The 13,987-nt window shown below is 35.7% G+C and overlaps 1 protein-coding gene across 1 annotated transcript; it reads right to left on the bottom strand.

Moving 5' to 3' along the window:
- Positions 1-379: 379 nt before the first annotated feature.
- Positions 380-10,136, bottom strand: slc19a2 (solute carrier family 19 member 2). Its single transcript, XM_030153245.1, has 6 exons — positions 9,916-10,136; positions 5,826-6,386; positions 5,038-5,266; positions 3,926-4,118; positions 2,249-2,390; positions 380-1,121 (listed from the first exon to the last, which is right to left on the bottom strand). The coding sequence occupies exons 1-6, from the start codon at positions 10,036-10,038 to the stop codon at positions 975-977; spliced, it is 1,395 nt and encodes a 464-aa protein (XP_030009105.1). The 5' UTR covers positions 10,039-10,136; the 3' UTR covers positions 380-974.
- Between the last annotated feature and the right edge of the window lie 3,851 nt (positions 10,137-13,987).

The raw sequence follows: 13,987 nt of genomic DNA, 5'->3' as shown, positions 1-13,987 counted from the left end.
ATTTTCAGTTATTTTTGGTTATTTCTGTTCATTTAGTTTTCTGTTTCTCAAATTTTTGTACATGTTTTATGAAAAAAAAAAGTGAATAACCTGAACAACCTGAAATGTCTTAATAGAGGTAAGTGCAATTTTAACAATATTCTACCTGTTACTAAATCTTTTGTGTCTGTGTAGATCCACTGTGATCTGTAAGTTGTAATGCTCACGTGTAAATTATAAATTGAGACGTACTATTGTTAAATTTGCACTTACTTTTCTTAAGAAATTTCAGGTTGTTCATGTTATTCACATTTTTCTAAAGGATAGTTTGTAAATGCTAACATTTTTCTAATGCAATTTTATTATTTTTCGCTCTAAAACATAGAGAAAAGTTTGGAGTTGTCATTATTTATGTATTACTATGTTATCAGTTTACTGGTCTGACTCATTTTAGATCATACTGGGCTGAATGTAAACTGAACTAAAATGAGTTCAACACCCCTGCCATAGACAGGAGACGCTGGGACTGCTCTCTAAAAGTGAAGCCAACAAGCTCCCTCATGTTATTCAATAAGACCTAAGTTCAAATCGGTCAGTAGAACTAATCAATCTAAGTACGAGTCGACTCTGATCAATAACGTTAACTGTTATAGATGTTGGTGTGGATGGAACTTCATTCAGTTTTAGCACGTTTTCAGTAGCAGCAGAGAAGCTGTGTAGATTGTAGTCGACTAAAGCTATACTTAATATCTGCTGGATGTGCACGAGGTCAGCCAGAAGCCTCTAAATGATGGAGGTGTTCCTCGTGCTCGTGGATTAATAGACCATGGAGTGTTCTACAGGGTAAAGGTAGCAGCCTACAGCGTTTGTAACAGCCTCCATGTGTGTTCTTCTACCGTCTACTGCAGCTCTAAGTCCTATCTGACCCTGTGGAGTCACTGTGCACAAGCAGCTCTAGTGCTTTTCTATCTGAATCTGTCAGCTGATGTTATGTGTTATCTGCAGGAGTTCGTCTCACTGGCTGGATCAGAGCTGGACTCCAGGCCGTCCTGGTCAGAGCGCCTCCTGGACGCCAGTTTGAAGAGTCCGGCAATTAGGAAAACCACGGCGATGACCGTAAAGTAGCCGCCATAGATGAGGAACTGGAAGAGAGAAAGCAACGTACACCATCGATCCATCACTGTAATAGGCTGTGTATTGGCAAGAATCTGGTGATACAATACAAAACACAATACTAGGATCACGATACGATATATCACGATATATCACGAGATCATCACGATCCTGTTAAAAAGGCAACTTTTTGTTTGTTTCTTTTTTTAAATGATTATTTCCTTGAAGAATTGACTTACACCAGAAATCTGCACAAATACTAAACACATTTTTATTTGATCAAAACAGGATCTAATGTTATATCACAAAATTTTCCTGTGTTCAAACTTAAATTCTTAACTTAAATTAACTTAAATTAACTTAAATTCTTAACTTAAATTCCAGGTATAAAGTTTTTAAAGTGTTTTATAAATAAAGTTGGTATGATAACACTTATTAATGGCACACTATATGGACAAAAGTATGTGGACACATTGAATTCAGGTGTTTCTTTATTAACAGGGGTCTGGGATACAAAACAATAATGACAAATGTTATAAATATAGTTTTATATTGGGATAAATATCATTGCATTGGTTAGTTTGGTTTAAATTGTTATGCTTGCTTCCAAAATGTCTCACAAATGGTTTTTATTAAACTTCTCTCAACATTGATTTTTTTTTTCATCCATGACAATGATTTTAAATGTTCTACCTCTAAATTTCTAAAATATTTTCGTGCTCTGACTGAAAATAATAATTTCCTTCCACAACTAACCATCTACTTTCTTCACATCTCATTTAAGAAGAAAAATCTCCCATTAAACTTTAAGGAAATATTGATGTTTTTATCTCAAATCATCATGAACAGGACATCTTATAGCTGTAGACATGACGTGTCCCAGTATTTTTGTCCATACAGTTTTTAAACATCAGTGTAGCCAAAGGGTCCAGACTCTCATGCATCTAAGGGTTAAAAAGGGAAGCCAGTACAGGGTGATGTACGGATAAGTGGACCATTTGGAACCAGTGGATAGACTGGTCCAAACTGGTAATATTAGTGAATTGCAATAATCCGCTCGAGATGTGATAAACATGTGGACCACATGCTGGAACCGGGCTTATGGGCAGGTACGGCTTTACCTCAAGGGGGGTTTTGGCATAAGACGCTTCCTCACCTGGGTGCCTACGTCCAGGCCTAGTCCAGCAGAGTCCACCACCACCACCGTGAGCAGAGACTGCAGCAGCAGAGCCACGAAGGTGTCGACGCCAAACACCAGGGCGTAACGCTGCATGTTCAGACTGGCTGCAATCTGAAACCTGAAACACAAAGACATTCGTTTACTTTAGATCAAATAATACAGACACAACTGACATTCAACTGAGAAAATACAGGTGACTCATTCTTGTCTTCTTTAACCATTACGAGTCATGTAATACAAAGTAATATAACTGTCAGTTTTTTTTCATATCTGCTTATATATCATCTTTTTATTCCCTTCATATAACCTGATAACTCATGTGTTGCATTAAAATATGCATGACATTCTCACCCATCAGTAGAATAAAGACTCATCTGTACTGGAACATTGAGATGAGGCTGAAAAATTACAATTCTGATTTTGAAACAGTGAAATAACTTGTAAAAAACATACCTTTTCTATGTGTAAATAGAAATTAGGAGATTACAGATTGATTCAGCAATTCATTTTGTTCACAAAAATAGTGAAAATAGCCAAAAAACACATAAATAATGAATAAGATACAAAAATAACAAAAGCATTTTTTGAGTAAAATAGTTTCTTCACTGAATAATGAATAAGCATTGGCGCATGCTGCCTTCAGGAACCAACCAGAGACTTTGTAAATCTGAAACTTGCCACAAATAAAATACAAAATGATGTGAATTGATATATATATTGTTTCTATGCATTTTTTTGTGGAAATATTTATATAAATGTAAGGCGCTCATTTCTATGGGTTAAAGACTGGATAAGACTGTCACAGATGCACAAGGAAAAAATAAAATCCCAGGCTGCAAGACAATAACCTCCGGGATCCATCTGTTCTGTTTGTGGAGATCGGGTTTAGTTTTTATTGCAGGAGACTCAGTTGGTTCCTGTGCTTCTGAAAACACTGAACAATGAGTCATTTTATTCCATTCGATGGCTTCAACACCCTGTTGTTCATGCCTTTCTTTCTGTTTTGTCTTCAAACATGTTGGAAATGTCTGAAAAATTATCTAGAACTTTAACCTTGTGCTGAAAAAGATACAAATTAACAACGTAGGAAGAGACAAAAACAGGAAGAATTATGAAGCTAAAGATAAGAAAAGAGTGGAGGATTTTCATTTAAAAAGACTCATTTAAAATTGGAAGTTGATCTTTTTCTCCACAACACTTTGATTAATCTGTTTTCTTTATTAAATCAAGAATAAAGATGTTTTTCCTGACAAATCATGAGATATTTTCAACAGATTAAGACGGTACACTCATTTATAAAACAAAAGCCATTTACAAAACAATCCAATTGACCTTGCTAAGAAAAAAAAGAAAGAAAGAACAAAATAAAAGAAACAACAGTAAGAAAGAAATATGAAAAAGAAAGAACAAAAGAAAAAGAAAGGACAAAAGAAAGAAAGGACAAAGAACAAAAGAAACAAAAGAATGAATAAGAAAGAAAGTGAAAGAAAAAGAAAGAAAAGAACAAAAGAACAAAAAGCAAGAGCAAAAAAGACAAAAGTACTATAGAAAAAAACAACAGAAAGAAAGAAAGAATAAAAGACAGAGTGAGTATAAAAACGACACACACACACAAACACACATGCTTCATGCGGTCACTGCTGACGCCCTTACGTTGCCACGGTGATGAGCAGCATGTACGTGGCTCTGAACAGGACGTATGCGCTGTAGCAGACCCAGATGTTCTTCAGCGTGTCCATGATGAAGATGCACACGGCCATGAGCAGAGACAGGACGCACAGAGCCACTTCCCCCCACAGCGACCAGCACACGGGGAGGTAACCGACGAGGAGAGCCGCCAGAGCCCCTGGAGACCACCACACACACACACACACACACACGCACACACACACACGCACACACACACACGCACAAAATACACACATTAGAAGGTATATACAGTGTTTCTACATTAACCCAATGGAATCTAGGTTCCTGATTTCCACGTACTTTCTTTAACCCTGAGACCTGATTCCAGCTAAACGTTCAGGTTCATAAAAGCTGCTGTGAGTGTGTGCTTGTGTCCCTTTTCTTCAATGGTTTTGTTTTATTGTGTGTTTTAGGGTCAAAACAGGTGGAATAACAGAAAAAGACAAAGAGAGGAAGTGAACTTTGACAGGTTTTTACTAAATAAGGCACTCAGAATGTACATCATTAACAGATTTAGGATGTTGAACATGAACTGTGAACTGGAACACACTGAACAACAACAAGGATTTGAATTTGGGCTCAGTAGCTTTTGTTTTGGGGCTCTTTTTTTTCTAAATTAGTCCAGCTGCTTTTTGACACCTGGTTGAACTCCATACAGCTGTTACACGATCAAAACTCGGTAAAAACCCAGTAAAAATAATAAAGGAAAATCACAACAACACAGCAAACAACAGTAAAAATGAAACATGACAAGGAAAATGGTGTAAAAAAAACAAACAAACAAAAAACAGCCCAAACCGTGTATTTTTATAGTGAGTCGGTCTCATTCACTGATCTGTGTTTTGCCCCCTATTAGACAGCCGGTGGGGGTGCACTGAGCATGCTCAGATGTCTATGGAAAGAACAAGGTCTATTTTATCTGCATGTTTTGAAATGTTTCATATTGAGCTAACATTTGAATTTTTATGAATATTTCAAATAAATCATACATTCAGAACGCTCATCGACGACATGTCAGGGGTTAAAGGGTTACATGTTTTTAAGGTACACGTCCACAGATGGTTGTAAACACTCACCCAACAGTGTTGACAGTGTTTCCACATAACCGTTGTAGATCTCGTAGTCCTGGGACGGTCGAATGGTCTCCCACAAGGCCTGGGCGTAGTTGACCACCTGGAAGTAGCCGCAGGTGGCCAGAGCCCACCACAGGGACCAGGCCAACAGAGGCCGGCACCGGTAGCACTGGAGGAAGTCGTCAAACAGCATCCGCAAAACCTCCATGAGACTGCTGCTACGAGCTCCAGCCTGAGAGGGAGTAGAAAAGGACATATTCGACCTGTTCACTGGAGTAAAGACACAGGCCCCGGAATGTTCCCACAGCAAGTCCACACTAGGCTTTAACTCAGGGGTGTCAAAGTCACTTTAGTTCAGGTTCCAAATTCAGACCAGTGTGATCTCATGTGTGTCAGACCAGTAAAATAAGAACACCATAACCTATGAAGAATGACAACTACACAGTTTTGTCTTGAACAAATGTTAAATAACATTATCCTCCAGATCCACTCATGCATTTTTGTCTTGACAAAAGTTTCAGTTTTACTTTACACAGCACCCACCCACTCATCCATCCATCATCTGTCCATCCTGTATCCATCATCCATTCATCCTGTATCCATCATCCATCCATCCTGCATCCATCCAGTATCTATCCATCTATCCTGTATCCATCATCCATCCATCCTGTATCTATCCTGTATCCATCCATCCATCCTGTATCATCTATCCTGTATCTATCCATCCTTCCCTCCATCCTGTATCCATCCTGTATCTGTCTATCCTGTATCCATCCATCCATGAGACTCACTTTACAGCTCTCTGGGTTGTCCAGAGGTGCTTTGCTCTTCGACTCTTCCGTCGACTCCATCAGTGATTTGCTGCTGCTTTGTTCCCTCTCCTCGGTCGTACCTGAACTCTTATGGAAGAACAAACTTCTTTTGGGCATGGGCAGAAACCAGGGGGCTACGAAGGCCACGGCGGCCGACGCCAGCGTGATAATGACCAGGTGGAGCAGCTGCACTTTGGCCACAGACAGCAGGATCTGTCCGAGCAGCGAGCCCACAGCCGATCCAAACAGGGTGATGCTTCTGCAGTATCCGGTCACTTTCTGGTAGTGGGCCGGCTCCACCACGCTGTAGATGTAGGAGAAGTACGCCACCTCGGACGCCGTGGCCAACCCGAAGAACAACTCCAACAACTGCATGGCGAGCAAACCCTGGGCCTTGAGCAGCATTATGTAGGTCACCACTAAACTGGTGGCCTGCAGGATGAGGACAGGCTTGTAACAGAGGTAGTCGGTGGCCAGGAAGACCGGGAACAGCAAGGCCAGGTATGAATAGGTCCAGATCGGGTAGATTTCATTCACAACCTGCACGTGAACAGATGAAGACAAAACTGTTACTCTGGTGGTCCGTCTTCTGAACTCCAGTGTGATTTAAATCTGGAAACACAACGAGCTCACTTACATGTGCAAAAAAATCCAAAAACTGTCAGTTATCAGATAATTGTTATAAGATCTGATGTGTTTACATGTGATTCATTAATGCTACAATTGAAAAACCCTCATTTAGACATTTCAGTCTATTATCAGATTTCTTTCAGAGTATGTACGCATGTAGTAAAAGTAATTGTGGAAAAAATTATTAGACCACCCTTGTTTTCTTCAATTTTTTGTTCATTTTAGTTCCTGGTACAACTAAAGGTCCATTTGTTTGGACAAATATAATGATAACAACAAAAATTGCTCATAGTAGTTTAATTTCAGAACTGATATCTATCCATTTTCCATGTTTTCTTGATAATAACCAAAATCACTTCAGGTCATACATCAATATCTATAGCATTGTACTGAAAAAAACAGTGCTTTTAGGTATTCCATGTTTTCTTTTCTGTCTTTTTTAGTCACATGATACATGCAGGAGTTAGTACTTGATTGCATAACCATTGTTTCTGATGATTTTTGATGGTCTAATCATTTTTCCCATGACTGTAAAATCAAATTTACTATTATTGTCTTCAGCTCAGGTTTGACTGCATAACTTCTGTTTTCTGTGATTTTTTTTTTTTTTTTTTTACTGTTTTTCCACATGTGCAGATGTAAAAGAACTAAATAAATCAGATTAACAGCATGAAAACATTGGGGTATTGGTGGGGTAATCTGATTTCTCAATCAGATTACTGCTGTTATCTGATAAAACATATCAGATTATACTGTTTACATGATCACTAATAATGTGATAACTCCAGAAATCCAGAGTATTAGTATGCATATAAATGGGCTCCATGTTAGCAAGTAAAAACATTTTTGATTCATTATTAAATGCCACTGGGACAATTTAACATATTCTACAAATGGACATTTGCATTCAGGCATTTCAGGATGGTGTTAGTTTCTTGGCCTAAATTTGCAAAGTACCTTGAGATAATCATTTATTATGACGGACGCAGTATAAATAAAGCCCACATGATGATAAATGCTGCATGACCTAAAACATTTTCAATGTCATGTAAAGTCCTGCTCCTCCCCCTTTTAACTTTATATGAACAGCAGCTAACGGTGAGGCAAATAATTTACTGATCTGACTGAAATACAGCATTTACACATCTGAGGTTTGTCACTTTAAAAGATAAGACTATAAGACAGGAAAGTCACAATTTGTGTAAAGATGATAAGTAAAAAATCATAGTTTTTATATATAAACACTTCATGCACGTCAAACACCAAAAAGACAATTAACATGACCATTTCACTTTGTTTTTTGAGAGTTATGTGAAATACTATTAAAAGGTGAATATCACTGCAACAGACATCTTCAGTGAATCTCTGGACAGATCGTGAAGAGAGACAGTTACAATTATGTCACCTCCACAACTATAGGGTGTGTTAGTTTATCTATTTTCAACAAACTTTGCTGATGTATTAAATGCTTTGGATTAAAATAAGTAAAAAAAAACAAACAAACAAAAAAAAAAACCTTGACTCTTGCCAGTCACTATAATGCTTTTTTTCCCCAAAAATAAGGTCCCATAGAGAAAGGGGTGGACTCTTTTTGTGGAACTTATTCTATTTAAAAGAGGGGATAAAAAGATTAATATGACTGGGAACCAATTGTGTTAAAATATTTTGCATGTTTAAACCGGATAAATAGGTTGAAGGAGGTAATTATTTTGGGATTACTCTAAATTCCAAGACATGACCATTGTTAATAAGGGATTTATGAGTCTGAGGTGAGGACATCTGGGCTTAAATCCCAAGGACTCAAAAGAAAGGTTCTTGAGACATGTGATTATAAAGCTAATACATATTAGCACTTTACCAGGAGGGTGACAGTGATGGTAACATGTAACTGTTACATAATGTGACATGCATCCAAAATCACTGCATGTTGAACTGCTGGAGACCAAATCCACCTATGTTAAGTATGTAAACGTGTTAAAGACTGGTCATCATTAATAACAAATAATATACTGTAAACCTATTTGCAAGTGTTGAGAATGTTTGATTTGGATCTGCTCAAATGCAGATACATAACTCTGAGGACCATAACTTTAAGTTACAAAACTCAGTCCAAAAATAACATGTTATGATCAAACAATGCAGTCACAAACATGTCAAACAAAGAAACACCATCTATCATAGCCTCAATAGCTAATGGGGGGGTGGGGGTGGGGGTAGGTAAATAAAAGCATAATATCATCTAAATAATGACAACTGCACATTTTCATCTTCGCTTAAATGTGAACAAAGTCAAATTACATTATGAAAACATTTACATTTACAAACAACCCTGTCACAATAAAATGTGAATAACCTGAACAAATATTAACCTGAAATGTCTTCAGTAAAATAATAACAATTTTAACAATATTTTGCCTGTTCCTAAATGTTTTTATGCATTTGTAGATCCACTGTGATCTGTAAGTTGTGTTAATAATAATCTGAAATATAATATTGTTTAAACTGCACTTATTTTCCCTAATATATATCCAGGTTATACGTGGTTGTTCATATTTTACTGGTCTGGCCCATTTGAGATCAAACTGAGCTGGATTTGGCCACTGATCTAAAATGACCTTGACATCTGTGTGGTACAGAGTCAGGTCTAACTAAGGAGGAGGAAACATGACCTGTAAGAGGAAACAGTTTGCAAATGAACTGATGCAACTGGCTTTAGGTTTGGTGTAACAAGAGAAACCAGCAGACAAGAGGGCACAGTGGAGCATATAAAACAAAGGCCAGGGGTGAAGTGAGGTGGAACTCACATGTCACAATAGCATTTCTGCAACCATGATCACTACAGATTTCAACATAGTAAAGAAACAGAAGATGTCATTCTGATAAAAGCTGCAGGAAGGAGTAGAATACACAATACACACCTCCGCATTCCTGACCAGCACTAGTTTTCTTACCTAAGAGGAAAGTGATGGCTAACTTTCCTGAAATGATGCAATAAAGTCATTAAAAAAAAGTCCAGTAAAGACACAGTGGAGGTAATTCTGCTAGAAACCACAGGACAACTACTGAAAGGAGTACAAGAAACAAGTGATGGATTTAACAGAACACATATGCAATGGTTAAATTTCCTGAAATGATGCAATAAAGTCAAGGTTAATCTTTAAGGCAGAGTAGCACAGCAGGTGCACCGGCTAGCTAGCATTAAAATCTTACTTATATTAAAAAAAATTAAAATGAAAAAATGTCTGATATATGCACTATCCCGGATATGTGCTGCTGTTTAAATTGTAGACATATTTAAGACTCTGACTGTGCTGTGGAGGTAAATGACAAACTAAAAAAAAAACAGAATAATATCATAATAAATGTGTAAGTGTGTGTGTAAGCTGTCAGTGCTAGCCAGTTAGCCTTTAGCTTTTAGCCTTTAGCGGCTAACTGTCACCTGGGTCTCCGTCAGGTTCTTGTCTGGTCCCATCAGGAAGGCGGTAAGGAAGGGTTCGGACGGCCTCATGTTGGAAAAGAAGCCGAACACACACAGCAAAAGAGTCGGGTACAACACAGACATGATGCACGACCTCCACACACTCACTCACTCACACACGCCGTTGACACGTTCATGTGTTGATATCTCGACCTTCTGTTTCTTCGGTGGTTGTTTACATGAGCGGATGGGCGCGCGCTGCCGCCACCTACCGGTCACATCCAAACCCTGCAAGGGAGTTATACATCAGTTTTATGTTATTATTTTATTCATTTTGTGCATTATTTTAGTAATTATTTTGTTCAGTTTTTATCATTTAGTTCATTTTACAGAAATTTCGTTCATATTGTCTTCATTTTTTGGATTATTTTATCATTTTAGTGATTATTTTGTTTCATTTTTCTTCATTTTATTGAAATGTTATTCATAATTTCTTTATTTTGATGTTTATTTTTCTTATGTATATTATTTTACTGATTTTTTTTTTTTTAAATATTTGGTTAATTTTGTTGACTTATATTAATTTTATGTGTTATTTTACTGATTAATTTGTCATACTTTGCTTGTTATTCTATTCAATTGGTGTATGATTTTGCAGAATAACTTCTGTATTATTTTGCTGATTACTTTGATAATTTTTCTTCATTTTTTGATTGTTTTGCTCATTTTATTGAAATGTTATTCATATTTTGTTTACTTTGATATTTATTTTATTTTAATATGCGTATTATGTTACTGATTTTGTTCATTTTTTAATTATTTTGTTAATATTACTGAAATTCTGTTCATATTGTGTTCATTTTGATTATTTTATTTTGTTGATTATTATATTCATTGTGTGTATTATGTTACTGAATATTTTGTTCATTTATTTTCCTCATTATATTCAAATTTTGTTCATATATTTGGTTAACTTTGTTGCTTATCTTATTCATTTTGTATAGGATTTTGCTGATTATTTTGCACATTTTACTGAAATGTTATTCATATTTTGTTCATTTTATTGATTTTATTTTGCTGATTATTTTCTTCATATTTTAGTATTTTGTTAATTTAACAGAATTTTTGTTCATATTGGGTTCATTGTGTTGATTTTACTATTTTTCTGATTACCTTTGTTCATTTTTTGACAATTTTACTTATTTTATTGAAATATTACTCATATTTTGTTCATTTTTTTCATTATTTTACTCATTTTGTGCGTTGAATAAAGAACATTTTGTCTTGTATTGATGATATGTTACCTGTTTTGCCACTTTTCCATCAGTTTTACCTCATTTCCTCTTACATATTCTCATCTTGTTTTGTCCTTATTGTCATGGTCTTTTATTTTGCAAGAAATTAAAAAAACAAAATAAGGACTACACTATAAAAAAATAAAATAAAAATAAAAAAAATCACACACTACGTGCACTAATGGATTCACATTCTGCTTCTTTCTTTGTTGTTCCAGTCATTCAGAGTGAAGTCAGAAGGCTGTTAGAGCTGGTCATGAGATTTTCTTAATATTATTGTTAAAAAATTAGCTGAAACAGTCAATGCTAAAGGAATGTTGGTTTTCATGATAGTTAAATAGATCATAAATACACATGATACATGTATGGACATTGTTATATGCATGATGACTGTGTGTTCATGTGTTTTAAGCCATAAATGCAAAACGACAAATTAAAAAAACACATAAAAAGCACTCTTTTTTTAATATTTGGGAAACTCTTTATTGATAAATATACATTACTTTAAAGTGTTTGTTACCACTGAGCAGATTACACCAGGAGAGTGGACCAACAGGCAGTAAGTACAGAGAACATGAAGTCAAACAAACAGCATTTACTTTATTCACTTGTAGAAGTCAGAAGTATGTTACTGCGACGAGCTGGGTATAGGTTTTCCCGACAAATGAGGCAGGAAATGCATTCAAACGGTTCATTTAGGTACACGAAATGCTTATGAGAGCGAATGAATCTGAATCTGGAGGCAAAACTGACTGTAAATGAAGCGTGTTTGTGCATATACGGATACAGATGATGCTAAAAGCTCGAAACCACAGGACTCGAACATCCCTAGAAGGTTTTTTTTTTGCTGTACGAGACGGTGATGTTCACACAGGAGTGGCCTAAAGGCAGTGTCAGGGCAGCTTCAGATACAATAAACCAAAAAAAAGTCAAATCCAATCAAATTTTGGTTTAACCCTCATGTATCACTATGGACATTTTTGTCTATTTGGGTAAATGTTTCCTCTTTAACGAATGAATGTTTGGTAGTTTTGAGCTGAAGTTGTTTAAGAGATTTATGCAGAAAAAATAGAAATCTGTAAAGCTTTTTTGGAATCAGTTTTTTGGTTATTTTAACCACAAAAAAACCTCATTTGCATTTGTATAGTTGTTTTCTTTCCTGTTTTCAGTGGAGGATAACTGATGTAATGGTATATTATAATGCAGTATTTGTCCCATAAGGTCAATTAAATGGTTTAAATTGTCCATAATATCAAATATTTTTTGTCTTATACTTGGAATTTTCATGTAAATAAAACATTTCCACATGAGACAAAACAATCAAAGTAACAATCTTTCAAAATGGAACAAATGTCTATTAATCTGTATTTATAATTACTGACTCAGTTTCAGTTCAATCCTCTTTGTCCAATAAACAAAACAAAACAAAAAATAATTTGCATTTGTTAGTGTCTGTCTGATGCGGCCACACCTTTGGAAACAAATAAGATTTGATCATAAATATTTCATGATAATATCTGAGATTGTGTAAAATTTTAAGGGTGACCAAAACCCTTTTTCCACTACTGTACATCCCTTGTTGACTGGCATCAGTTGTCAAATAAGGTGAATTTAAGAGGTGTTTTACTGATTTGACATCATTTTCATCTTGTTTTGAGTTTTATATTATTTTTATCTTCTTGTCTTTTATGTAATTTTGGCTGATTTCATCTTGTGTGTCGTTTTTCTAAACAAACCAAATAGCTTTTCGGTGTTTTTTTGTTGTTTTTCTTCACAGCAGTTTCATAAAGTATATGTGAGGCCTTAAGATGTTGTAAAGTTTGATTACTTTGTTCTATAATAACAATGTCTTTGTCTCCCTGGCACAAAAGTGGTGAAAAATAACAACAAAAGCAGGCGGTGATATTTTAAAAGTGTCCAAATACTTTTTTCCACTACTGTATGTCTAGCTGGTTCAACAGGCAGGTCAGAGGACTACAGCTGTTTTTACTATGTTAAGAAGTCGTCAGTTTGTGATTTGGGGTGAATCTACCCTCAATGTGGAATGAGGTGACTTTTAATAAACAGCATTAAAATCTTCTACACAAAAACAAGACCATGAACTCACCACACTGTGGCGACAACATTAAACCTGCAGAGGAACATCAGAGGAACAGTCCAACTTTTAGAATGAGGCCTTGGTTGCAGATGTAAATACAGTATACAGTTCATTAATGGGTTACGGGTACATGTGCTGGATTTGGTTACCATAGAGACGGCAAGTAAAAAGCAAGAAAACACCACTCGGTCTGTAGCTTGAGCACGTACAAATACATCCAAATGTGCTGGTCGTATATTTCTGCTTTGTACACTTTAAACCATGGGTGTCAAACATACGGTCCGACAAGAGTCCACCCCCTCCCATGGGATGAATTTGTGAAACGCAGAAGTTACACTTAATATATTAATTATTTTAGTTCATGTTCCACATACAGCCAAACTCAATCTAAAAAGGGTCAGACCAGTAAAATATTATCATAATGACCTACAAAGAATAAGAACTCCAAATTTTCTCCTTGTTTTAGTGTAAAAAAAGCAATATTTCATGATTTTTTTTTTACATTTACAAACTAGTCTTTCACAAAAAAATGTGAAAAACCTGAACAAATATGAATAACACGAAATGGCTTAATATGTAAATGCAATTTTTCTATTATTTTGTTGATGTTCCTCAAATTTTTGGTCATTTTTGTACATGTTCTGCTATTGTTACAGTTCAATTTGCTCACATTTGTTATTATTTTTGTTTATTTCTGTAA

This window comes from Sphaeramia orbicularis, chromosome 2 (genome assembly GCF_902148855.1).
Source record: "Sphaeramia orbicularis chromosome 2, fSphaOr1.1, whole genome shotgun sequence".
Taxonomy (NCBI): Eukaryota; Metazoa; Chordata; class Actinopteri; order Kurtiformes; family Apogonidae; genus Sphaeramia; species Sphaeramia orbicularis.
This window is presented reverse-complemented; position numbering and strand designations above follow the sequence as displayed.